The sequence below is a fragment of the Lepidochelys kempii genome, chromosome 6 (genome assembly GCF_965140265.1).
Source record: "Lepidochelys kempii isolate rLepKem1 chromosome 6, rLepKem1.hap2, whole genome shotgun sequence".
NCBI lineage: Eukaryota > Metazoa > Chordata > Testudines > Cheloniidae > Lepidochelys > Lepidochelys kempii.
In genome coordinates, this window is record NC_133261.1 from 2,193,271 (window position 1) to 2,216,896 (window position 23,626).

The 23,626-nt window shown below is 62.4% G+C and overlaps 2 protein-coding genes across 4 annotated transcripts in view; one reads left to right on the forward strand and one right to left on the reverse strand.

Moving 5' to 3' along the window:
* The first annotated feature begins 449 nt into the window (after positions 1 to 449).
* On the forward strand, positions 450 to 21,725 carry HSD3B7 (hydroxy-delta-5-steroid dehydrogenase, 3 beta- and steroid delta-isomerase 7). 3 transcript variants are annotated; one of them, XM_073346543.1, is made up of 7 exons: positions 450 to 646; positions 7,973 to 8,138; positions 14,665 to 14,820; positions 15,540 to 15,648; positions 18,542 to 18,641; positions 19,084 to 19,246; positions 20,291 to 21,725. In XM_073346543.1, the coding sequence occupies exons 2-7, from the start codon at positions 7,979 to 7,981 to the stop codon at positions 20,713 to 20,715; spliced, it is 1,113 nt and encodes a 370-aa protein (XP_073202644.1). In that variant the 5' UTR covers positions 450 to 646; positions 7,973 to 7,978; the 3' UTR covers positions 20,716 to 21,725. The 3 variants fall into 3 exon arrangements, with proteins under 3 accessions (XP_073202644.1, XP_073202643.1, XP_073202645.1); XM_073346542.1 differs by lacking the exon at positions 450 to 646 and adding an exon at positions 2,771 to 2,953; XM_073346544.1 differs by lacking the exon at positions 450 to 646 and adding an exon at positions 6,106 to 7,112.
* The window catches only part of STX1B (syntaxin 1B), a 50,697-nt gene continuing 43,648 nt past the window's right edge, over positions 16,578 to 23,626 (reverse strand). The window contains exon 10 of the mRNA XM_073346546.1: positions 16,578 to 16,735. Within this exon, the coding sequence (XP_073202647.1) occupies positions 16,730 to 16,735 (6 nt within the window). The 3' untranslated portion in view covers positions 16,578 to 16,729. The remainder of the gene's footprint in view (positions 16,736 to 23,626) is intronic.

Below are 23,626 nucleotides of genomic sequence, written 5' to 3' on the forward strand. Positions count from 1 at the left end.
CCCATCAGCTCCTGCCTCCCGTGCCTCCTGCCCCCACCCGCTGCCCTGCTGATCAGCGCTGTCTCCTCCCCCCCCCCCCCGATTAGCTGTTTTGTGGTGTGCAGGAGGCTCTGGGCAGCTGGGGGGAGGAAGGGCGGGAAGGGGTGGAGTGGGGGCAGAGCCAGGGCTTGAGCAGTGAGCACCCCCCGGCGCACTGAAAAGCTGGTGCCTGTCGCTCCAGCCCGGGAGTCGGTGCCTAGACAAGGAGCCGCACGGGGCTCCGGAGCCCCAGGTTGGCCACTCCTGCTCTGGGGGGGCCCGGCCCTGCTCCAACCCCTGGCCAGGAGAGTAGCTTGCTCAGGGGGGCGGGAATGGGACATGGGGCTTTTCCCCTCTAGGAGGTGTTGGCCCAAGGGTGGGGGACCGGCTGGCTGGGGGGGAGGGTGCGGAATAGACCCCCCCCTTCGAGGGGGGGGGTCGCGGGCTCTGATCCGGCACAAGAGCTCATCACGGATCCCCGCCCTGCTGGTGGCAGACACGCCGGGGCTGGCTGGCGAGCCCAGCTGTTTAGAAGCGAAAGTGTCTCGCTGGGTGAAAGAGGAACCCCGGGATCCGGTTACGGTCTCCTTGCGTCACCGCCTCCTGGCGAGCGGCGCAGGCCGGCAAGGTAAGAATCCACCTGGATCTGCCCTGTGCCCCCCCCCCCCATGTGGCTGGAGCTGGGGTGGGGGGTGAATTCCTGCTGGAGTTGGATAGCTGCCTTTTCCCTGGACTGGGAGGGGAGTGGGGTGTAGTGGTTGGAGCAGGGTGGGGTGGGGCTGGGAGCCAGGACTCCTGGGTCCTATTCCCCAGGTCTGGCAGGGGAGTGGGGTCTAGTGGGTTAGAGCGGGGGGGCTGGGAGCCAGGACTCCTGGGTCCTATTCCCCAGGTCTGGCAGGGGAGTGGGGTCTAGTGCGTTAGAGCGGGGGGGGGCCGGGAGCCAGGACTCCTGGGTCCTATTCCCCAGGTCTGGCAGGGGAGTGGGGTCTAGTGCGTTAGAGCGGGGGGGGCCGGGAGCCAGGACTCCTGGGTCCTATTCCCCAGGTCTGGCAGGGGAGTGGGGTCTAGTGCGTTAGAGCGGGGGGGGCTGGGAGCCAGGACTCCTGGGTTCTTCCTCCCCTCCCTACTCTTCACCCCACGCTCCTCCCACACCTGCTGCGATTTTATTTTAAATCCAGCAAGTGCCGCAACTGGGCTGCTGCCCCTTGGCCACAAGAGGCGCTCGGTGCATTTCCAAGAGCACCCCCCACCCCCGCCCGCCCCGGCCAGGTGGGGGAAGAAGGGGGGGGGCTCCCTCCCCGCCCCAGATCCGGTGAGGTGCTGGGAATAGGGAAGTGGTTCTGTTGTAGCGGAAAAAGGGCCTGTCAGTCACGGGGCCGAAACAGGTAGTGGTTTGGGGGCGGGGGGGGGAGACAGGGGATCCCAGCCTGGAACTTGAATGGATCCAGTTGCCCCTGCACGTGGTATTCCCCCCCCCTCCGGCCACGCTCCCCACGCCACTGGGGTCCCACAGGCCAAGGATGGGGGCCAGAGAATAGAAAGATGGGGCAGGGGGGGACACGGGGGCCCTGCCCCACTCGGGGGTGTCGGCTCGGATCCAGCCCAACGCGGTGACGAGGGGGGAGTAGGTTCTAGGTTCTTGCTGCCCCCGCACCCCCCTCCCCGACTGAAATCGCTTCGAGCCCTGGGGCCGCCCCGCCAGCACCTACAGACTCCAGGGAGAAAGGGGAATAGAACCCAGGAGTCCTGACTCCTTGCCCCCCACCCCACCTCCCTCCCCTAGGTGGGGAGAGAACCCAGGAGTCCTGGCTCCCTCACGCTGCCTCGCTCTACCCATTAGACCCCACTCCCTTCCCGCAGCTGGGGAGAGAACCCAGGAGTCCTGGCTCCCAGCCCCACCCCCTGGTCTAACCCACTAGCCCCCACTCCCTTCCCGGAGCTGGGGAGAGAACCCAGGAGTCCTGGCTCCCTCCAGCCCCCTCGCTCTACCCATTAGACCCCACTCCCTTCCCGCAGCTGGGGAGAGAACCCAGGAGTCCTGGCTCCCTCCAGCCCCCCCCCCCCCGTCTAACCCACTAGCCCCCACTCCCTTCCCGCAGCTGGGGAGAGAACCCAGGAGTCCTGGCTCCCAGCCCCACCCCCTGGTCTAACCCACTAGCCCCCACTCCCTTCCCGCAGCTGGGGAGAGAACCCAGGAGTCCTGGCTCCCAGCCCCGCCGCCCGGTCTAACCCACTAGCCCCCACTCCCTTCCCGCAGCTGGGGAGAGAACCCAGGAGTCCTGGCTCCCAGCCCCACCCCCTGGTCTAACCCACCAGCCCCCACTCCCTTCCCGCAGCTGGGGAGAGAACCCAGGAGTCCTGGCTCCCAGCCCCACCCCCTGGTCTAACCCACCAGCCCCCACTCCCTTCCCGCAGCTGGGGAGAGAACCCAGGAGTCCTGGCTCCCTCCAGCCCCCCCCCCCCCGTCTAACCCACTAGCCCCCACTCCCTTCCCGGAGCTGGGGAGAGAACCCAGGAGTCCTGGCTCCCTCCAGCCCCCTCGCTCTACCCATTAGACCCCACTCCCTTCCCGCAGCTGGGGAGAGAACCCAGGAGTCCTGGCTCCCTCCAGCCCCCCCCCCCCCGTCAAACCCACTAGCCCCCACTCCCTTCCCGCAGCTGGGGAGAGAACCCAGGAGTCCTGGCTCCCTCCAGCCCCCCCCCCGGTCTAACCCACTAGCCCCCCACTCCCTTCCCGCAGCTGGGGAGAGAACCCAGGAGTCCGGAGGCCGCTAGGCGGGCACTAGGACCCGCAGGCGGAGGGCGGGGCGGCAGCTGTCAGTGCGTACAAAGGCAGCACCATGGAGGGGCTCAGAGCCGGAGGATGGCACTGCAGGGAGGACACAGCGGAGGGCAGCCGGGAACCCCGGAGTCCTGGGAGCCCAGGGCCGAGCAGGTACCGTGCCCCCCGCCGGCCCCGATCCGCCCCCTCCCGCGCCACTGCCGGGCTGCGTGGCCCTGGGGGTGCTGGGCTGGGAGCTGCGCACCGGGCTGGGCGCTTCCAGGACTCCTGGGTTCTATGTTGGGTTCTGGGTGGGGAGGGCTGGGAGCCAGGACTTCTGGGTTCTCTCCCCAGCTCTGGGAGGGGAGTGGGGTCTGGTGGGTTAGAGCGGGGGGAGGGGCTGGGAGCCAGGACTCCTGGGTTCTCTCCCCAGCTCTGGGAGGGGAGTGGGGTCTGGGAGTCAGGACTCCTGGGTTCTCTCCCCGGCTCTGGGAGTCAGGACTCCTGGGTTCTCTCCCCGGCTCTGGGAGGGGAGTGGGGTCTGGGAGTCAGGACTCCTGGGTTCTCTCCCCAGCTCTGGGAGGGGAGTGGGGTCTGCTGGGTTAGAGCGGGGGGAGGGGCTGGGAGCTAGGACTCCTGGCTTCTCTCCCCGGCTCTGGGAGGGGAGTGGGGTCTGGTGGGTTAGAGCAGGGGGGTCTGGGAGCCAGGACTCCTGGGTTCTTTCCCTAGCTCTGGGAGGAGAGTGGGGTCTGGGAGTCAGGACTCCTGGGTTCTCTCCACAACTCTGGGAGGAGAGTGGGGTCTGGGAGCCAGGACTCCTGGGTTCTCTCCCCAGCTCTGGGAGGGGAGTGGGCTCTGGTGGGTTGAAGTTGGCGGGGGAAGGGATCTAGGACTCCCTGTGCGGGGGGCGGGGGGGGGACACACACCAGTTGCTCTGATGCGTAGAAGCTGGAGCAAATTCAGCGTCTGAGAAATTTTCCATTTCCATCTCTGCTCGGTTAACCCCTTCGCGGCCCTTCCTGCTTGCATGAGAACAGGTGCTTCCCTGTCGGAGCCTGCAGCCCCGTCCAGCCTGGCATCCTGCCCCCGCCCTGCCAGCCAGGGGCCCATCTAGCCCGGTCTCTGGCCCCTGTTCTGGGCCTGGGGTTAACGCCTCTCCTGGCTGGGGGCTGCGATCTGCTCGAAGAACTAGGGCCGTGTTTCCACCCTGGCTGGACTCTTATGCTCTGAAGTAACAGCACCTGCTCGTCCGGCTGGTCTCGTTTACATGAGACCGGGTCACACCCATGCGTCGGGGCATCTCTCAGCCGGGGTCGGGCAGCTCCGCATGGCCCTAATCGGTGCAGGGCACCTTCTGGGAGTGGCCAGATGGGCCCAGAGTTCTGTATGGGGGAGGGCTGGGAGCCAGGACTCCTGGGTTCCGTCCCCAGCTCTGGGAGGGGGGTGGGGGCTGGTGGGTTAGAACAGTGGGGGCTGGGAGCCAGGACTCCTGGGTTCCATCCCCAGCTCTGGGAGGGAAGTGGGAGCTGGTGGGTTAGAACAGCGGGGGCTGGGAGCCAGGACTCCTGGGTTCTCTCCCCAGCTCTGGGAGGGGAGTGGGGGCTGGTGGGTTAGAACAGCGGGGGCTGGGAGCCAGGACTCCTGGGTTCTCTCCCCAGCTCTGGGAGGGAAGTGGGAGCTGGTGGGTTAGAACAGCGGGGGCTGGGAGCCAGGACTCCTGGGTTCTCTCCCCAGCTCTGGGAGGGGAGTGGGGGCTGGTGGGTTAGAACAGCGGGGGCTGGGAGCCAGGACTCCTGGGTTCCATCCCCAGCTCTGGGAGGGCCGGGGTGACGGCTTTACGTGTTGGCGGCCGGTCAAGGGCAGAGCTGGTTCTAATCTCATGGCCATGCTCGCCCACGCATCTTATCTCTGCTTCACCTTGGCTACTCGCCTCTGGAAGCGGGGAGGGGGGCGCCGGGAGGCGCCAACAGGGGAACACAGCTACTGTGGGCTGGGAATGAACCAGGATGAGAGCCCTGGTGGTCAGGGCTGGCCCCAATGCCCCAAAGCGACGCTAGGGGGCACAGCAGAGGGCTCAGTAGGGAGCGCTCTCCCCTGGTGGTCAGGGCTGGCCCCAATGCCCCAGGGCGACGCTAGGGGTTGCTGTCCTGCAGGGTGCTGAGCTCAGGTGCTGTTCACCTGTGATTTTCCCAAGACCGGAGGGCTCTCAGGACGGGCTCCGTCTGTTCTTCATGTCCCCACGTCCAGCTGCCCTGCCCTGGGTAATGAGCCAAGGCTTCTGAAGCGGGCGGGAAAGTGTCTCGCTCCCTGCCGGAAGGCAGCCGGGTAACTGTGAACACCTGGCCCGCCATAGAATCTCAGGGTTGGAAGGGACCTCAGGAGGTCATCTAGTCCAACCCCTTGCTCAAAGCAGGACCAGTCCCCAATTTTTGCCCCAGATCCCTAAATGGCCCCCTCAAGGACTGAACTCCCAACCCTGGGTTTAGCAGGCCCATGCTCAAACCATTGAGCTATCCCTCCCCCCTTGTCTGCGGGGCATCGGCACGACCCGGTGCGGTGCAGCCCCGGCTTTCTGCGGGTGTGCCGTGGGGATGGTCCGGCCAGGCCGGGCCCATGAGATGGTTGATAAACGAGATGGATCTAACCTCTTCTGTCTCCAGAAGACGAGACGCACCGGCCTGGGCCGATCTGAGACAGATTCCACCCCTGTCCGCTCTCAGCTCTGCCAGTGCCCCTCCCTCCTGACCTGTGTGGCCCCCCCTTCCCCCAGCTGTGCCAGGGCCGGCCCCCTTCTCCCCACATAAGCCGGGGGCTTGCAATGACTTTTGCAGTGCCGGGGAGTGGGGGGGGGGATCTCTTCCCTGTCAACCGCTTGAAGTCTGAGCTGGTGTGCGGTGATCTGGGGACATCCCCTGGCAATTATTTACAGACGCTGGATTAAATGGCTGGCTCCCAACAACTCGGCTGCCTGCGTGCCCTGCTGCCAAGGGGCAGAGCACGGGTGCGCTCCCTTCCCACCATGTTGGGTTAGAGCAGCGGGGGGCTGGGAGCTAGGACTCCTGGGTTCTCTCCTGGCTCTGGGAGGGGAGTGGGGTCAAGTGGTTAGAGCAGGGGGGCCTGGGAGCTAGGACTCCTGGGTTCTCTCCTGGCTCTGGGAGGGGAGTGGGGTCTAGTGGGTTAGAGCGGGGGGGCTGGGAGCCAGGACTCCTGGGTTCTCTCCTGGCTCTGGGAGGGGAGTGGGGTCAAGTGGTTAGAGCAGGGGGGCCTGGGAGCTAGGACTCCTGGGTTCTCTCCTGGCTCTGGGAGGGGAGTGGGATCTAGTGGTTAGAGCAGGCAGGCTGGGAGCCAGCACTCCTGGGTTCTGCCCTCGGAGGAGGGATGGGGTTGGCTGGCATGCAGCATCTAGTCACTGCCTGAGTGCAGACCCTGGCTGGCTGGGCTGCTGGGGGGTTGGGGGTGGATAATTTGTCCTGCGTCAGGGAAGCACCAAGTGATCCCTGTCATTTCCCTCTCCTAAGCAGGTTTCCCGCATTTACTGGCCTTCCTGTTGCTGGGAAATCGAGACCGGAACTGAGCCGTGCTTAGGGTGCTGGGCTGGGTGATCCAGATTCCTGGGTTCTATCCCTGCCTCTGGGAGGGGAGCGGGGTTTAGTGGTTACAGCAGGAGCAGGGCTGAGAGCCAGGACGCCTGGGTTCTATCTCTGGCTCTGCCTTAGACTCCCTGTGGGACCTTGCGCAAGTCCTGGGTCTCTCTGAGCCTCAGCTTCCCCAGCTGTAAAAGGGGCAGAGCGTTCTTGCCTTTGTCCGGTTAGACTGTGAGCCCTGCGGGGCAGGGGCTGGCTCCCGCTGTGGGTCTGGGCAGCACCCGGCACTACGGGGCCCCAACGTTTTGTAGGGTGAAGGTGCTAATGCAATAGAAAAACTCAACTGTAATGCATGCAGCTGAGAGACACCACAGTGGGGCCAGCCCTAGCTGCCAGGGGAGAGCACCCCCTACTGAGCCTTTGCCCTGATCCTCGCAGCACAGCGCCCCCTAGTGTCACACTGGGGCATCGGGGCCGGCCCTGGCTGCCAGGGGAGAGCGCCCCCTACCGAGCCCCCCCAGTCCTTACAGCACACGGCTTCCAACCGCAGTGAACCAGAAAGAGCCAGAAAAGGAAGTTCTTTGAAAAGCGACAGGACATGCTAAGGTCACCTCCAGACCGCTCTTTAAAATAGCCCAGCTGCTTACGGCGTGAAATGTTCCCTCTGAGACGCAGAGGAGGCTGGGAAAGGGGTTGGGCGGCCATTCCTCAGCTGCCCCCGCCCCGAGGTGGCTGCATCTCAGGGCCAGGTGAGCCGTCCCCCGTGTGGTGTTTGGACTCATAGACTATCAGAGTTGGAAGGAACCTCAGAAGATCATCTGGTCCAACCCCCTGCTCAAAGCAGGCCCAATCCCCAATTTTTTTTTGCCCCAGATCCCTAAATGACCCCCTCAAGGATTGAACTCACAACCCTGGGTTTAGCAGGCCAATGCTCAAACCACTAAGCTATCTCTCCCACCTATTTATGTGCGGCTGTTCCCCAGCTGCCCCGCCCCAGAAGTGGCTGCATCTCGGCGTCCCTGTACGGCTGTTCCCTTGGTTCCCCACCCCAGAGCCAGCCCAGCCGCCGCTTGTCCTCCCCTGTTGTTCGTTGTGATGTGGAAAATGGTTTGGGCTGTTGTAAATTCAAGAGCAGCTTTGCTTCCTGGCTATTGACAAGGGCTCATAAACACACAGACTTCCTTTTGTCTTTCGCTATTTCAGAAAGGAAATTGCTCTCCAGTCTGCTTATGGTTCCCACAAGCCGCAACCCTGAGGCAGGAACCCAGGCATCCGGGGTAGCAAAGCCGTAAATTATAGCCCTGGGAGTCGGCAGCTGCCACAGAGGGGTCATTAAGTCTGGGACATCTGAGCCATGCCATTTGGGGACGGGAGGGTCTCGGGATGGTGGCAGGCTGGGACCCAGGAGTCCGGGACCACAGTGCTGAGAGTTGATCTCGAGGGGCCCCGTATTTCCCAGGGAGTGAAGGGGACGGGAAGGAGGCATCCAGGGCAGAGAGAAAGGATCGGTATGCGAACTCCCCGCCTGCCTCCCCGGCCTGAGCTCCCCCTGGCCTGCCATCTCCACCCCCCTTGCCTAACCCCCGTCCTGTCTGCCTTCTCCCCGCAGGGCCTGATGGAGTGGCACCGGGCCCGCCAGGTCTATCTGGTGACGGGCGGCTGCGGGTTTCTGGGCTCCCATCTGGTGCGGATGCTGGTGGAGCGGTCGCCCAACGTGGCCGAGGTCCGTGTCTTCGATCTGCAGCTGGATCCGGCCCTGGGGCAGCTGGGGACAGGTGAGGCGTGGGGTGTGCACCCTCCCCCCCCCCAATTCCCTCCAGCAGGGGGCAGGGCTGCATGGGGCTGTACCCCAGGGTTGAAACAGTCCCTTGGGGGAACCCCACCAATAGGCCAGACCCCCAAGGGACCCCGCCCCCTTCCTTCAGGGTTGGCCCCGTGGCCTCCCCACCTCCTAGACTGAGCTGTAGGTCTCCAAACCGTCCCCCCCGCCCTCCCGGGACAGCTGTGAAAAGAACAGAGGGAAACTGAGGCAGAGTGGGATTCTGGAAAATATTACAGGAAATTCCCACTTCATTCCTCCCCTCCCCTTTGGAGGCCAAACCAAGCAGGGGCGTGTTAACCCGTGTCCCGGGGGGAGTTCAAAGCCGCCCACATTATCTGCCAGCCACTTTCAGATCCTTCCAGCTTGGTTTCTTAACCACCAAACTCAGGGGCTGACGCTCCGTGCGGAGCAGTTTTCCCCTCCCCCCGGTAGGGCTGCTCCGTTAGATGATGCTAACTGGGTGTATGGGGGGAGGGGGAAGTTTTCATGCCCCCCCCACTCAGCACCCATCTGCCACCCTGAAACCTTTGGGTGTGAAAGTGGGCTGGGTCCTGCCATGACCCCCTCCCCTCATCTGCCAGGGGGTGAGGGGGGCAGGGGACTCACCTTCTCCCATGGCTCAGCTGGCTTGGGGTGCCCATCCCCCTAAGCTGTGGGGGAGGGAGGGAAGGACCCCCTGAGTATCTGGGGGAAGGGGCAGTGTAGGTTTGTCCCCCTGCAAAGTTGGGTCTTAACTGAGCCCTATCCCTGGGGCTCTGCTGGCCAGGGGCGCAGGGTGCTCCCCCACATTGGCAGGTCCCCCCAGGGCTGTGTGCATGCAAGGGCCCCGTTGCCCTCCTGCCCAGGGCAGGGTCCTCTTCCCCCCCCTTGCCCCCCGGGGGGCTGTGATTTGGGCTCTGTTGGTTAAGGGAACCCCCCGGGGCCGTGTCACACTCTGAGCGGGTGTCTCTGTGGCCGGCCGCCACCTCTCGGCTGCTTTCCCCTTCCCTGGGGCTTCTCCCGCGACCCGGCCAGGGTGAGCCTGCCCGCATCTCTTGCCATGGGCTCCGATCCCACCGGGCTCGGCTGTCCCGGCCAGGGCGGGCAGGCCGGGAGCTTGCTCCCTGGGTCACGGCTGCGAGCTGCAGGCACGCCCGTGTGACTCATGTCTCGCGTGCAGAGCTGGCTGGGGCTCGGTCCCGCTCACGGGCCAGGGTTGATGATGGGCGTCCTGAGGCTCAAGGGCCTTTCCTCTGTGTTAGGGGCAAAGCCTGGGGAGGGACCGTCCGCTCCCTGCCATTTCAGTTGTTTGCACTTTCGATGACGTCTCCGCTCTGAGCCCTGGTTTGAACTTTCAGCTGGCACAGCTCCAGGGCCTGACTTGTGGCTCGAAGTGACGCTGTCCTTCCCGAGGAGGGCATCCAAGCTGGGGAGCCCCCACTTCCCACCCCCTGCCCGAGCCGTCCTGTGTCTGTCCAGGGATCTGAGCCAAATAGCTCCGCACCTGGGCCCTTAGCCCGGGTCCCACGGCCCTGCAGCGTTGGAGGGGGTTGGAACAGAATCCCAGGACTGGAAGGGACCTCGAGAGGTCGTCCAGTCCCGTCCCCTGCACTCACGGCAGGACTGAGTATAATCTAGACCGTCCCTGACAGGTGTTTGTCCAACAGGCTCTTAAAAATCCCTAATGATGGAGATTCCACAACCGCCCTGGGCAATTTCTTCCAGGGCTTAACCACCCGGACAGGTAGGAAGTTTTTCCTGATGTCCAACCTAAACCCACCTTGCTGCAATTAAGCCCATTGCGTCTTGTCCTATCCTCAGAGGTTAAGAAGAACAATTTTTCTCCCTCCTCCTTGTAACGACATTTTACAGACTTGAAAACTGTTCTCATGTCCCCTCTCCGTCTTCTCTTCTCCAGACTAAACAAACCCAGTTCTTTCAATCTTCCCTCACAGCTCATGGCTTCTAGACCTTGAATCATTTTTGTTGCTCTTCTCTGGACTCTCTCCAATTTGTCCACATCCTTCCTGAAATGTGGCACCCAGAACTGGACCCGATACTCCACTTGAGGCCTAATTAGAGCGGAAGAATTACTCCTCGTGTCTTGCTGACAACACTCCTGCTGATACAGCCCAGAAGGATGTTTGCTTTTTTTTGCAACAGCGTGACACTGTTGACTCACACTTAGCTTGTGATCCACTCTGACCCCCAGATCCCTGTCCGCAGTCCTCCTTCCTAGGCCATCATTTCCCATTCTGTGTGTGCAACTGATTGTTCCTTCCTAAGTGGAGTCCTTTGCATTTGTCCTTGTTGAATTGCATCTTACTGACTTCAGACCAGTTCTCCAGTTTGTCCAGATCATTTTGAATTTTCATCCTATCCTCCAGAGCGCTCACAACCCCTCCTAGCTTGGTATCGTCCGCAAACTTATAAGTGTCCTCGCTATGTCATTATCATGCCAGGTTTCCCTCCATCCTAGAATCTCTCCACCCAGTAGCGGTCTCCCCATTGACCCCACTGGGGACCACAGGAGTCTGAGACCCAGGAGACTCCAGCAGGAGATGGTGCTTGCCGTGGGATCCTCCCTGCCCCCAAGGGGTCTGGCTGGGTGATGGCTTTCCCCCCAGAGATCAATCCCAGAGTTTGCCCTCCCTGGCTGGGCGGCGGATGAGTGATCGCCTCCGTTCCGGGCAAACCTGATTTCATCGGACACCTGTGCCCTCTTTTCCTATAAAGGTTGCACCTCCCCCTGAGATCCCTTGCAGGAGGTCTGCCCGCGTGGGAGCCCCCGACCTGGCCCACTCCCCTTCAGCTTACTCTCTGCAAATTTGTCTGCCCGCCGGCCTACGCTCAGCAGCTCCCCCAGCTTCCTGTCCAGCCACGTTCTGCCCTCGTGGGGGCGGATCTCCGAGAGTCGCTCCAACCCGGCCGGATTAAATGAATCCTCCAGCGGCGTGAGCCCTGCACCCGGCCCCCGCTTGTGGAGATATTCTCCTGCTGGGGGGGCGGGGGGGTGTCACACCCTGAGTCCTCTGAACACCCTGATAAGGTGTGAATTCAGACAGCAGCAATGGGGCCTTTGGGAACTTCCCCGGCCACCCACCACTCTCGCTCTGGGACCGAGGAGGGGGTGCGAGGGAGGGGCCGGGCCGCGGGGCTGACCAGGTTCAAAGTGCAGGACTTCTCGCCGGCCATGAGGTCGGCATCCATACCCCCCCACAACCCCTGTAAATTGAGGCAACAATTTGGTATCTTGGCTCCCTGCGGAATGGGCACCCCAGGGCCTTTCCCCAGTTACCCCTCTGTGGGTCCTCTTGCCCCTCCCCTTCTCCAGATCCAGGATCTGCCGGTGCTCACCCCTCTCTCCCTGTCCGAGCGAGAGCGGGGCTTAGGCACCGTTCTCCTGCTGTTTCCTTTGACTTTGTTTTTACTGCCCACAAGTCACTTCTCGGCAAATGCTCCTGGTGGATTGTGGATCCCACTTCTGCCACCACCTGTCCTGGAGCCACAGGACTGGTGCTACGCCCCAGGTTTTAAACAGTCTCTTGGAGGGACCCCCGTACCTGGGATGGACCCCCGAGGGGTCCCTCTCTTCCTTCAGGGGCGGCCCTGCAGCCTCCCCGCCTCTGAGACGGAGTGTCTGGGCTCCAGCCCCCACTGCTTTGCTCCTCTAGCCTTGCCTGGCGAGTCCAGACCCCTGGGTGTACAGGCATGTCCACGCTGCAGGACCCACGGCACCCAGCTAGCATTGGCAGGGACATCCAGCCACCTTGTCCAAGCAGCGCCAGGTTTGTTGCTCACTTGGCCTCCAGCCCTGGCCCCCCTTAGCTTCGCCCAGAGCCGGGAGTGAGTGCCCAGCTTCCTCCAGGAGCACCCCCCTGCTTTATCCTCTGCTGGTCCCAGCTCGGGCCTCATTCTCCAGGCAGGGCCAGGCTGAGTTCATCCCCGCCACCCGGCCTGAGCTTCCCGCGGTTGAGCATCCTGGGAGCTGAGCTTGTCTCTGCGGATCCCTGTTGATCTGGGTCATTTTCAACCCGTCCCTTACTGTGTCCGAGACAGCCCGGTGTCCGACCCCTCCCCACCCCGTCTCCTATGCTGTTCCACGACCAGCGTTAACCCTTTTGTTCCCCCACCCCAGGCAGCCAAGCAAAGTACAGAGGGAAACTGAGGCACACATGGGGGAGGTCCTAAAAATAGTATAGACCATTCCCACTTTGTCTCCAACCCACCTGGCCCCGATTCCCTCCAGCCGGGGGAAGTACACACAGACACACACGGACACTGAAGGAAGTAACATGTTTTGCTGGTTCCTATCTGAGGGCTCGGCATGCAGGTGGTGATCTCAGAGTGAGTGTGTGGGGGGGGGATCAGACAGCTGCGTGGGGGAGGGCTGAATCTCTAGCAGTTGCCTCTGTGGGTCACCCCAGAACAATAGCATTTGTGTCTGTGTTTTGTGTGTGCGTGTTGGGTGGGGGTGGAGGGACTTCCAGCTCCAGAGTGCTCATCACTAGTCCCTAGGATGCCTGGGTTCTGTACCTGGCCCTGGAAGGGGAGTGGGGTCTGGTGGTTAGAACAGGGAGGGGCTGGGAGCCAGGACTCCTGGGTTCTATCCCAGCACTGGGAGGGGAGTGTGGGCTAGTGGTTAGAGTGTGTGGGGGGGTGGCTGGAGCCAGGACTCCTGGGTTCTCTCCCAGCTGAAGGAGGGGAGTGGGGTCTGGGGGTTAGAGCAGGCGGCTGGAGCGTCTATTTGGTTTCCAGCAGCACCCACGCTGTGGGGTCAGCGTTTGCCTCGCGCCTGACCCCTTGGAGGCAGCGGAGAGCTGCTCCCAGGCAGGACCAGAAACTGTCAGTGAGCTGGAGGCAGGAACAGAATTGATTTGATCCTGAGCTGGCAGGGCCCTGATATTTATGGTCTTGGGCCAGGCTCTGGACTCGTTCACCTTGGCAACACCCCAGCATAACCCAGGCAGGCCTTTAACCGGAATCCTGCTCCCGCCAGCCCCTGCCCAAAGAGAGAGGTGAAACGGGAGAGCCAGCAGAAAGAGGGGTGCAGATCAGGGCTGGGCTGGCAGGAGGGTGTGGGTCGGGTGTGAGGGGCACCGGCAGAGCTGGAGGGGCAGGGCTGGGCTGGCAGGGGGCTGCGGGTTGGGAGTGAGGGGTAGGGGCAGGGCTGGGCTGGCAGGGGGCTGTGGGTCGGGAGTGAGGGGCACCGGCAGGGCTCGTGGGGGAGCCCAGGGCTGGGCTGGCAGGGGGCTGCGGGTTGGGAGCGAGGGGCACCGGCAGAGCTGGGGGGCAGGGCTGGGCTGGCAGGGGGCTGCGGGTCGGGAGTGAGGGGCACCGGCAGAGCTGGGGGGCAGGGCTGGGCTGGCAGGGGGCTGCGGGTTGGGAGCGAGGGGCACCGGCAGAGCTGGGGGGCAGGGCTGGGCTGGCAGGGGGCTGCGGGTCGGGAGCGAGGGGGCACCGGCAGAGCTGGGGGGCAGGGCTGGGCTGGCAGGGGGCTGCGGGTCGGGAGCGAGGGGCACTGGCAGAGCTGGGGGGCAGGGCTGGGCTGGCAGGGGGCTGCGGGTCGGGAGTGAGGGGCACCGGCAGAGCTGGGGGGCAGGGCTGGGCTGGCAGGGGGCTGTGGGTCGGGAGCGAGGGGCACCGGCAGAGCTATGTGTTAGGAAACTTCCATTGGAAGAAACTGGCTTTCAAACTTGCTTTGCTCCATAAGATAAATTAATCACGGCTCCGTTTCTAAATGCCTGGAGAGTTTCCACTGGATTCCTGACTGGAGCCAATTAAACAGGGAATCAAGTTTTTTCTGAGAAAATTGAGTTGAGAAATCACCTTTCATCTGGGCCTCAAATCCCACCCCACACCCCCCGGAGCCAGCCAGTCCCCACCCTGGGGCTGGATCAGGGCCGGCGCCCCCTAGAGGCGAAAGGCGCCCTGTCCTGTTTCCCATTTCCCAAATCTCCTGTGCTTGCGTGATCCTCTCTCTGCGGGAGGATGTCCCATTGTCTGTTTCTCTCTGGTGGCTCATATCGGAAAATGTGTTTCAAGGCCGGAGGAACGTCTCCTTCCCCCGAAGGCCGAGGAAACAGCTGGAAGGCAGGGATGGAGAGACACGAAGGGGTCAGGTGGTGGCCGGACAGGAATGCGGAGGGGGGCTGGCACTGGATGGGAGCCAGGAATCCTGGATGACACCCGGCCCAGCTGGCAGGAAAGAGGATCGGGGACTGTCAAGACACCAGTAAAAGAAGTGACCCCACTCTGCTCCCAGAGCGAGGGAGAGAACCCAGGAGTCCGGGCTCCCAGCCCCCCTGCTCTAACCACCAGACCCCACTCCCCTCCCAGAGCTGGGGAGAGAACCCAGGAGTCCAGGCTCCCAGCCCCCCTGCTCTAACCACCAGACCCCACTCCCCTCCCAGAGCTGGGGAGAGAACCCAGGAGTCCGGGCTCCCAGCCCGCTGCCCCATTTCAAGCCATCTCACCGGGGCTCTGTCTCTCTGTTTCAGAGAAGGTGAAGGTGAACCTGATCCGGGGGGACATCAGTAGCCCCACGGACGTTGGAGCTGCCGTGAAGGGGGCGGACGTGGTGATCCACGCAGCCAGCTTGGTGGACGTGTGGGGCAGGGTCCCGCCCGAGAAGATCACAGAGGTGAACGTTCACGGTATGGGAAGGGGCTGGGGCGGCTCACGTCGCTGGGGGTGGGGGTGGGGGTGCGCTTTGCTGTAGGGAGCGCGGCGGGGGTGCTCTCCCCTGGCAGCCAGCCTTCCTGCCTCGCGCTCGATAGCGCCCCCCTGCTGGCTCTGGAGTAGCCGGGAACACCCCCCCCCACCCCCAACAGCCAGCACCCCCTTGAGGCTGAGCCTGGGACTGCAATCCTGAACGTCTCCTCTCCTTTCCCGCTCCTCGGAGCGATCTCCGCTGCTCTTGGCTCGGGCCGTCTGTCTCGTCTCCAGGTTTCCACGGAAAACCCTGAGCTTCGGAAAATCCCTCCCATGCAGCCCAGTGACTAAAGAGGGAAGAGGCTGCAGGTGACGCCTCTGCGAGCTCTTTACCAAACACAAATAGCGTTACTGGGTGGGCCAGTGAATCCGGGGGGGCCCACTAGCCCCCGCACGAGCCCTGCCCAAGGTCCCGGCCCCAGCAGCCCGATCCGCCTCTTCTGAGGAACAGAGAATGATTCCCGAGCTGGAGAATTTAGGTGCAGAAGGGAAACTGAGGTACCGTGGAGTCCTGGCTCCCAGCCCCCACCCCTCTGGCTGTTCCAGGACCTGGTGCAGGGGCTGGGTTGTGGAGGAGAAGGCTCTCATGCCAGGCAGAGTTAGGGGTGCTCAGATACCTGATTAACCTCATGTTTTCCTTTCCCCCAACCCCCACCTCCAGGGACCAAGAATGTGATTGACGCCTGCATTGAGCATGGGACCCAGTATCTGATCTACACCAGCAGCATGGAGGTTGTGGGCCCCAACACCAAGGGGGATCCCTTCTACAGGTACCTAGGCTCCTGGCTCCCAGCCCCCCCCCCCCGCTCTAACCACTAGACCCTAGTCCCCTCCTAGAGCCAGGGACAGAACCCAGGCGTCCTAGGGGTTAAAGGCCCTCCATCCTTAGGAAGGAACAACCAGTTGCACACACACAGAATGGGAAATGACGGCCTAGGAAGGAGGACTGCGGACAGGGATCTGGGGGTCAGAGCGGATCACAAGCTAAATATGAGTTCAAAGTGTCACGCTGTAGCAAAAAAAGCAAATATCCTTCTGGGCTGTATCAGCAGGAGTGTTGGCAGCAAGACACGAGCAGTAATTCTTCCGCTCTACTCCGCGCGGATACGGTCTTAGCTGGAGTATCGGGTCTGGTTCTGGGCGCCACATTTCAGGAAAGATGTGGACAAATTGGAGAGAGTCCAGAGAAGAGCAACAAAAACGATTCAAGGTCTAGAAGCCATGAGCTGTGAGGGAAGATTGAAAGAACTGGGTTTGTTTAGTCTGGAGAAGAGAAGACGGAGAGGGGACGTGAGAACAGTTTTCAAGTCTGTAAAAGGTTGTTACAAGGAGGAGGGAGAAAAATTGTTCTTCTTAACCTCTGAGGATAGGACAAGATGCAATGGGCTTAAATTGCAGCAAGGGCGGTTTAGGTTGGACATTAGGAAAAAGTTTGTAACTGTCAGGGTGGCTAAGGCCTGGAATAACTTGCCCAGGGAGGTGGTGGAGTCTCCATCATTAGGGATTTTTAAGAGCCGGTTGGACAAACCCCTGTCAGGGATGGTCTAGATCAGTGGTTCCCAAATTTAAACAACCCGCGAATCCCTTTCACGAAAATATCGGCTCTCACGAACCCCCTCTGAAAAATGAACATTTCCAGGGATTTTCTCCCTTGCCTGAGCATAAATTACAGATGTGGAGTTCTTCGAAATAATTTGGTACCCTCACTGCACACCATTTAGTATTACATTATTACGTATCGTTACATTATTAATTGTATTACATTATGAAAACGGCAATGCTCTTCCAAGACTTCACGGCTGTAGCTTCTATCTCTTCGATTAAGCCTCCTCCGTGTTTTATCAGGGAGTATCAGACCTGAAATAGCAGGAAGGTATTTAAGAAGCCAACGCAATTAAAGAGTTCCTCCCCCAAGCCTTCGGGTCCTGAGCAGTCCAGGAAAACAAACACCCGGCTATAGCAAAGCTTCAAGTCGTTTTGCCAGGAAGTCATGGTCATGGGCTGCCAGCCCCCACGCCCGGGGTCCCTAGGGATGGCTCTGTCCCTCATTCCCGAATTTTTTCTGAGATGCATTTCACAAACCCTCCAAGGGTTCATGACCCCCCCAGTTTGGGAACCATGGGTCTAGATCATACTTCGTCCTGCCGTGAGTGCAGGGGATGGGATCTCTCGAGGTCCCCTCCGGTTCTGTGACTCTGTGGTTCCATGACTCCCCGCCCCTCCCTGCCTGCGGTCTCTGGCTCCCACCCCGGCTCAGCTGTTTCCAGCCCCACCCAGGGCTTCCCTCAGGGGTCCCACCCCAGCCCCATGGCAACCGCCACATGAAACAAACACACTGCAGGCATTGGGCACGTTGAGCCGTGACGCCCTTCCCGGGTGCCTGGGTCCCGTTCCCCATCTTTGTCTCTCCCCGCCCCGGCCCGGGCTACGCCTGTCTGCCATCCCGGATGCCTGGGTCCTGTTCTCATATCCTGAAGCTTTTCAGGAGGCAAGCAGCTGTGCTCTGTCTGTTTTTTGCTGCACACGGTTCCAGCGTGGCCCCTCCAGCTGTGGGTGGCTGGGGACAGCAGCTTCCACCCAGCGCTGGCTGGGGGTTGTTTCAATGTCCCTCCATTGCTTGGAGCCGGCTGGGGAGGTTCCAGGGTGGGGTGGTGGGGAATAGCAGAGGGGGAGAGGCTGGGCAGGTGGCCATGTGTCCCGGGGTCCCCGGGCGATGCTCTGGAGCTGCCCCCTATGCAGCCAGGCAGGACGCTGGGGAAGTCTCCTCTCGGGGAGCAGCCTGTCTGCAGGACACACAGCTCCCCCGGCTCCACCTTCCTGGGTCTGACCTCGGAGCATTCAGCCTCCTCTGCCCCTCCGGGCGCTTCCCACAGCGAGTCCGCCCCGGCGGGGTCCTGGGGAAGCCAGAGGGTCCGGTCCCCCAACTTCGCAGTCAGACGGGACTCTCAGCCAGCCAGTAAAACAGAGGTTTATTAGACGACAGGAACATGGTCTAACACAGAGCTTGTAGGTGAAGAGAACAAGACTCCTCAGCCGGGTCCATTTTGGGGGGCAGTGAGCCAGACAACCCCGTCTGCACCTCACTCCACGTCCCCAGCCAGCCCCCAACTAACTCACCCTCCAGCCCCTCCTCCTCTGGGCTTTGTCCCTTTCCCGGGCCAGGACGTCACCTGATTCCTTTGTTCTCCAACCCTTTAGCTCTCACCTTGCACGGGGGAAGGGCCAGGCCATCAGCTGCCAGGAGACAGAGTGTCGGCCATTTATGTACAGTGGCCCTTTGCTCTGCAACAATTACACCCTCTTATCCCACCACCTAGAGACTTAAGAAATGCCTAGGGGAAACTGAGGCACCCCTGCAGTATTCAGAGGAAACATTAAGAACAGTCCCACTTCATCACACCATGGTCCAGAGCAAGACGGGTGGTGGGATCATAGCAGACTGGGAAGGGCTTAAGGGGAGGGGGGCGGGGACTGCCAGAGCTCAGAGCAAGGTGATGGTGGGGGTAGTGGGATCCCAGCAGAGGGGGAAGGGCTTAAGAGGAGGGGTGCGGGGACTGCCAGAGCTCAGAGCAGAGGGATGGTGGGGGCCGTGGGATCCTGGAAAGGGGACGGGCAGGAAGGAAGCGGCACTGCCCCTGAGTGTCTGTGTCTTGCCCGTTGCAGGGGGAATGAGGACTCGGCCTATGATGCCCTGCACGAGCAGCCGTACCCTCTGAGCAAGGCGCGGGCCGAGCGCATGGTCATTGAGGCCAATGGGATGCCTGTAAGTAGCCCCCAACCCCCTGGCACAGCCCCTGGGATGGGGAATGAGACCTACGCATCCGTTAGACCCCCCTCGCCATGGACCTCTGCATCCTCTGTCCTGTAACCCCACAGGAGGAAGGAAATGGGACCCAGGTGTCCGAGTCAAGGAACGGTCAGCACCTCTAGGGAGCCCCCCAGCACCAGGGAGGGAGTGAATGGGACTCAGGTGTCCGGGAAAAGAAATGGAACCCAGACATCCAGGACTAGCCCACTAACGACTCTGCAGCCATCGGGGGGTGGGGTGGGGGGGAGAGATTGGGATGGGGAATGGGACCCAGGCGTCCGGGAGGGCATCACACAGAGCACCCAGCCTCTGGGGAGTGAGGGGATGGGACCCAGGCGTCCAGGTTAGGGACTGGGAACCCAGGCATCCGGGTGCTCACCCCCATGTCTGCCCACAGCTGGGGGGTGGTCGATGGCTGGTGACCTGCGCCCTGCGCCCCACGGGGATCTATGGGGAGAAACACCCACTAATGAAGGAATTCTACGAGAAAGGGCTGCAGACGGGACGAAGGCTGCTCCGGGCCATTCCCGTCAGCACCGAGCACGGCCGGGTCTACGTGGGTGAGTGACAGCATGGTGCCCCTCACGCCTGACCCACAGCCCCCTGCTCACCCAGCCCTGCCCCCCTGCCCAGCCCTGCCGGTGCCCCTCACGCCTAACCCACAGGCCCCAGCTAGCCCAGCCCTGCCCCCCCACTCCAGCCCTGCCGGTGCCCCTCACGCCTGACCCACAGCCCCCTGCTCGCCCAGCCCTGCCCCCCTGCCCAGCCCTGCCGGTGCCCCTCACGCCTGACCCACAGCCCCCAGCTAGCCCAGCCCTGCCCCCCCACTCCAGCCCTGCCGGTGCCCCTCACGCCTGACCCACAGCCCCCTGCTCGCCCAGCCCTGCCGGTGCCCCTCACGCCTGACCCACAGCCCCTAGCTAGCCCAGCCCTGCCCCCCCACTCCAGCCCTGCCGGTGCCCCTCACGCCTGACCCACAGCCCCCTGCTAGCCCAGCCCAGCCCTGCTCCCCTGCCCAGCCCTGCCGGTGCCCCTCACGCCTGACCCACAGCCCCCAGCTAGCCCAGCCCTGCCCCCCCACTCCAGCCCTGCCGGTGCCCCTCACGCCTGACCCACAGCCCCCTGCTAGCCCAGCCCTGCCCCCCTGCCCAGCCCTGCCAGTGCCCCTCACTCCCAACCCGCAGCCCCCTGCTAGCTCAGCCCTGCCCCCCAGCCCTGCCGGTGCCCCTCACGCCTGACCCGCAGCCCCCGGCTCGCCCAGATCCCTCCCCCTCCCCCCCCAGCTCTGCTAATACTCCTTGGTGGGGGGCGGGTACCGGTGCGGTTTGTGCATGTGGGTGCGGGGAGACTGTGCAAATGGGGCGTGGTCCGGAGGCGGGGTTATGTGTGTGCTGCACTGCCCCCTGCTGGAGGGGATTGGGCTCGTGTGTGTGTCTGAGCCATGTCGCCATCTAGTGGCTGCAGCTCACAGGCAGGATTGAATTCCTGGCCAACCACGGGGAGATGTATCTTTGGGAGGGGGGATGCGAGAGCCCCACTGTCTCCTCCTGGGGCGGATCAGGGCTGGGCATTTGACACCCCCCCCCACCTTGTCTCCCCTGCAGGCAACGTGGCCTGGATGCACGTGCTGGTGGCGTGGCAGATGCAGGACGCCCCGGCGGGCATCGGGGGCCAGGTCTACTTCTGCTACGACGCCTCCCCCTACAAGAGCTACGAGGACTTTAACATGGAGATCCTGGCCTCCTGCGGCTTCCGCCTCGTGGGCTCCCAGCCCGTCGTGCCCTTCTGGCTCCTGCGCTGCCTGGCCTTGGCCAACAACCTCATCCGGCGGCTTCTCCGGCCCTTCTTCTCCTACGCCCCCCTGCTCAACCCGTACACCCTGGCCGTGGCCAGCACCACCTTCACGGTGCAGACGGACAAGGCCCAGCGCCACTTCGGCTACCAGCCCCTCTACACCTGGGAGGAGAGCCGAGCCCGCACTGTGGCCTGGATCCAGGAGGTCGACGCCCAGAGAGAGGCGGGGAAGTAGGGCGGGTGGGAGCCAGAGCGGAGCGGGGGAGTGGGCAGCCGGGTCTTGATTCCAGCCTGCACGTATCTTTGCAATGAATCCAGCTCCGGAGAGAGGGATCCAGATCCGGGTGTTGTTCCAACCCACCAGGGTCAGTGCCAGGGGAGCAGGAAATCCAGATCTGGGTTTTACTTCTGCGGGTGTCAGGGCAGGGGCTGTGTGAATCCGGATCCGGCTTTTGATTCAGCCCATGGGTGTCTGAGCAGGGGACGTGGGAATCCGCATCGGGTTTTGCTCTGATCCTGCCTACATCCTTTCAGTGAGTCTGGCTCCATGGAGATGGATTCCGGATCTGGGTTTTGCGTCCAGCCTGTGCCCCTCCGTGCCGAGGAATTTGCCAGTCCAGGTCTTGTCTCATCCCAGCACACAGGGGACTTGGGATCCAGTTGCAACTTGGGATCTGGACTTCGGATCTGGACTCCCGGAGTCCAGCTTCTGCTTCCCCCCCCTAGTGCATGACTGCAGACCAGCCCACTCTGTTTGCAAATGGAGCCAAATCTGGATTTTGTTACCATCCTAGTGCTTTGGTCCAGATCCCCAGTACACAAAGGGCTCTGGACCTGGAGTCTCCCCCCACCCAAGCCCCATGTCATCGCAGAGGAGGGTCAAACAGCTGGACCCGGATCGTACTCAAGAAATCTGGGTCCTGGACTCCATTCTCCATGGGCTTTCCTTCCCACCTATGTATTATCGGCCGGACTGGACTCCATGCTCCATGGAGACCAACCTGGGTATTATACCTCTTGGATTGGAGTCCATGCCCCATGGGACTCCAGCTCCAGGCTTTCCTTCCCCTCATTAATACCTCTAGTCCAAGCATTAATTTCCTCAATAGTTAATAATAATTAATAATATTTTATTATGACTAATTCTAATAAGAGGCTAAAGCCTACAGTCCATTACACACAGACGCACCAAGCAAAGTCTGGTAACTTATGTGTTAATTAAACTGTTATAGGATCACTTGATAATGGATAAAAGATTATTTTTGTGGGTCGGAAGGGGACTGGCTGGTTCAGGGGGTGGGGAAGGAGACACGGGGCCTTTCCCCTCTAGGGGGCGCTGGCTCCATCTGGCCCCAGGCAGGGGGCGGGCTGGCTCAGGGGGTGGGGAATGGGACACGGGGCCTTTCCCCTTGTGGTGCAGTGACCGGGCCACGGCCAGTCCCTCCCCGTCCCCTGTGGCAGCTAAACGAGCCTGGCTCTAATTATCCCCAGCCACCACGCTGCACTCCGGCTGCCAGCCCCCGCGCTTGCTCACCCCTGGCCCTCTGCAACGTGAAACCTGCCTCCCCCGACCGGCACAGTGTGGGCACGGCCGAAGGTCGCCGGGTTTGTTTGCAAATCTTTGACTTTAGTCCATATTTCTTCCGGCTTCTGCTCCCCCCTGCTAGCCCAGCCCTGGGCTCCCTGCCAGCTCTGCCGGGGCCCCTCGCTCCCGACCCTCAGCCCCCTGCCAGCCCAGCCCTGGGCTCCCGCCCCCTCTATTGCTGACCCTCAGTTTTGCCCTGTATCCCCACTGCTGTCCAGAGCAGTGAATTAAGTGAGCACTTGACGTTGGCAGCCTGAGTTATAACTCAGAGCTTAAACAGGCACCGGCCTCCCTGAGAACTGCCTCTGTTCTTCCACCATAATCCCCCTGTGCTGAGAGAGCCTGGTGGGCAGGGAGCCAGGACTCCTGGGTTCTATCCTGGCCTGGGAGGGAGTGGGGTCGAGGAGGTCAGAGCGGCAGGGGGTGGGAGCCAGGACTCCTGGGTTCTATCCTGGCCCTGGGAGGGGAGTGGGGTCGAGGAGGTCAGAGCGGCAGGGGGTGGGGAGCCAGGACTCCTGGGTTCTATCCTGGCCCTGGGAGGGGAGTGGGTCGAGGAGGTCAGAGCAGCAGGGGGTGGGAGCCAGGACTCCTGGGTTCTATCCTGGCCCTGGGAGGGGAGTGGGGTCGAGGAGGTCAGAGCGGCAGGGGTGGGAGCCAGGACTCCTGGGTTCTATCCTGGCCCTGGGAGGGGAGTGGGGTCTGGGAGGTCAGAGCGGCAGGGGGTGGGAGCCAGGACTCCTGGGTTCTATCCTGGCCTGGGAGGGGAGTGGGGTCCGGGAGGTCAGAGCGGCAGGGGGTGGGGTGGGAGCCAGGACTCCTGGGTTGCTGCTGGACCTGAGGAGCTGCCTGGGGCTCTGATTCCCTGCATGTTTCTGTTTCGTCTCTCATTCCACCCTGCTGCGATATGCAGCTATGTGAGTAATGGGGAGGTCAGGACCTACATACCACTGCATCCCTGGGCGGAGGCGAAGGCTGGGGCTGTGGAAATCCCACAGCCGCCTTCCATAGGCAGAGACCTGAGTGTCCCCGGTGCAGTAAAGGTCACAGTAACCTTAGGTGCCGCTTGTAAATACACACCACGGGGTGGGGGCAGCCAGGACTCCTGGGTTCTCTCCCCAGCTCTGGAGGAGAGTGGGGTCTGGGAGTCAGGACTCCTGGGTTCTCTCCACAACTCTGGGAGGAGAGTGGGGTCTGGGAGCCAGGACTCCTGGGTTCTCTCCCCAGCTCTGGGAGGGGCTGGGATCTAGTGGGTTAGAGCAGGGGGGCTGGGAGCCAGGACTCCTGGGTTCTCTCCCCTGCTCTGGAAGGGGAGTGGGGGCTGGTGGGTTGGGGGGGGGGCTGGGAGCCAGGACTCCTGGGTTCTATCCCCAGCTCTGGGAGGGAGTGGGGTCTAGGGGGTGGGCTGGGCTCATTTCCTGGTGCAGGGATTTGTGGGGCTCACCCGGGCTCTGTACAGGGCCCGCTGTGTCCCCGCAGTGAGATAATCTCCTAGGCCCGGGGTGGTTTAAATATTGAAAGAAGGGGATTAACCACATTCCGGGACAGAGCTGAGATGGGAATG

Coding starts and splice junctions, on each gene's coding strand:
- HSD3B7 (XM_073346542.1), top strand. CDS start 2,882: ATGGCACTGCAGGGAGGACACAGCGGAGGGCAGCCGGGAACCCCGGAG. Junction 14,821..15,539: donor CACAGAGGTGAACGTTCACG/GTATGGGAAGGG, acceptor CCCCACCTCCAG/GGACCAAGAATGTGATTGAC. Junction 18,642..19,083: donor TTGAGGCCAATGGGATGCCT/GTAAGTAGCCCC, acceptor GTCTGCCCACAG/CTGGGGGGTGGTCGATGGCT.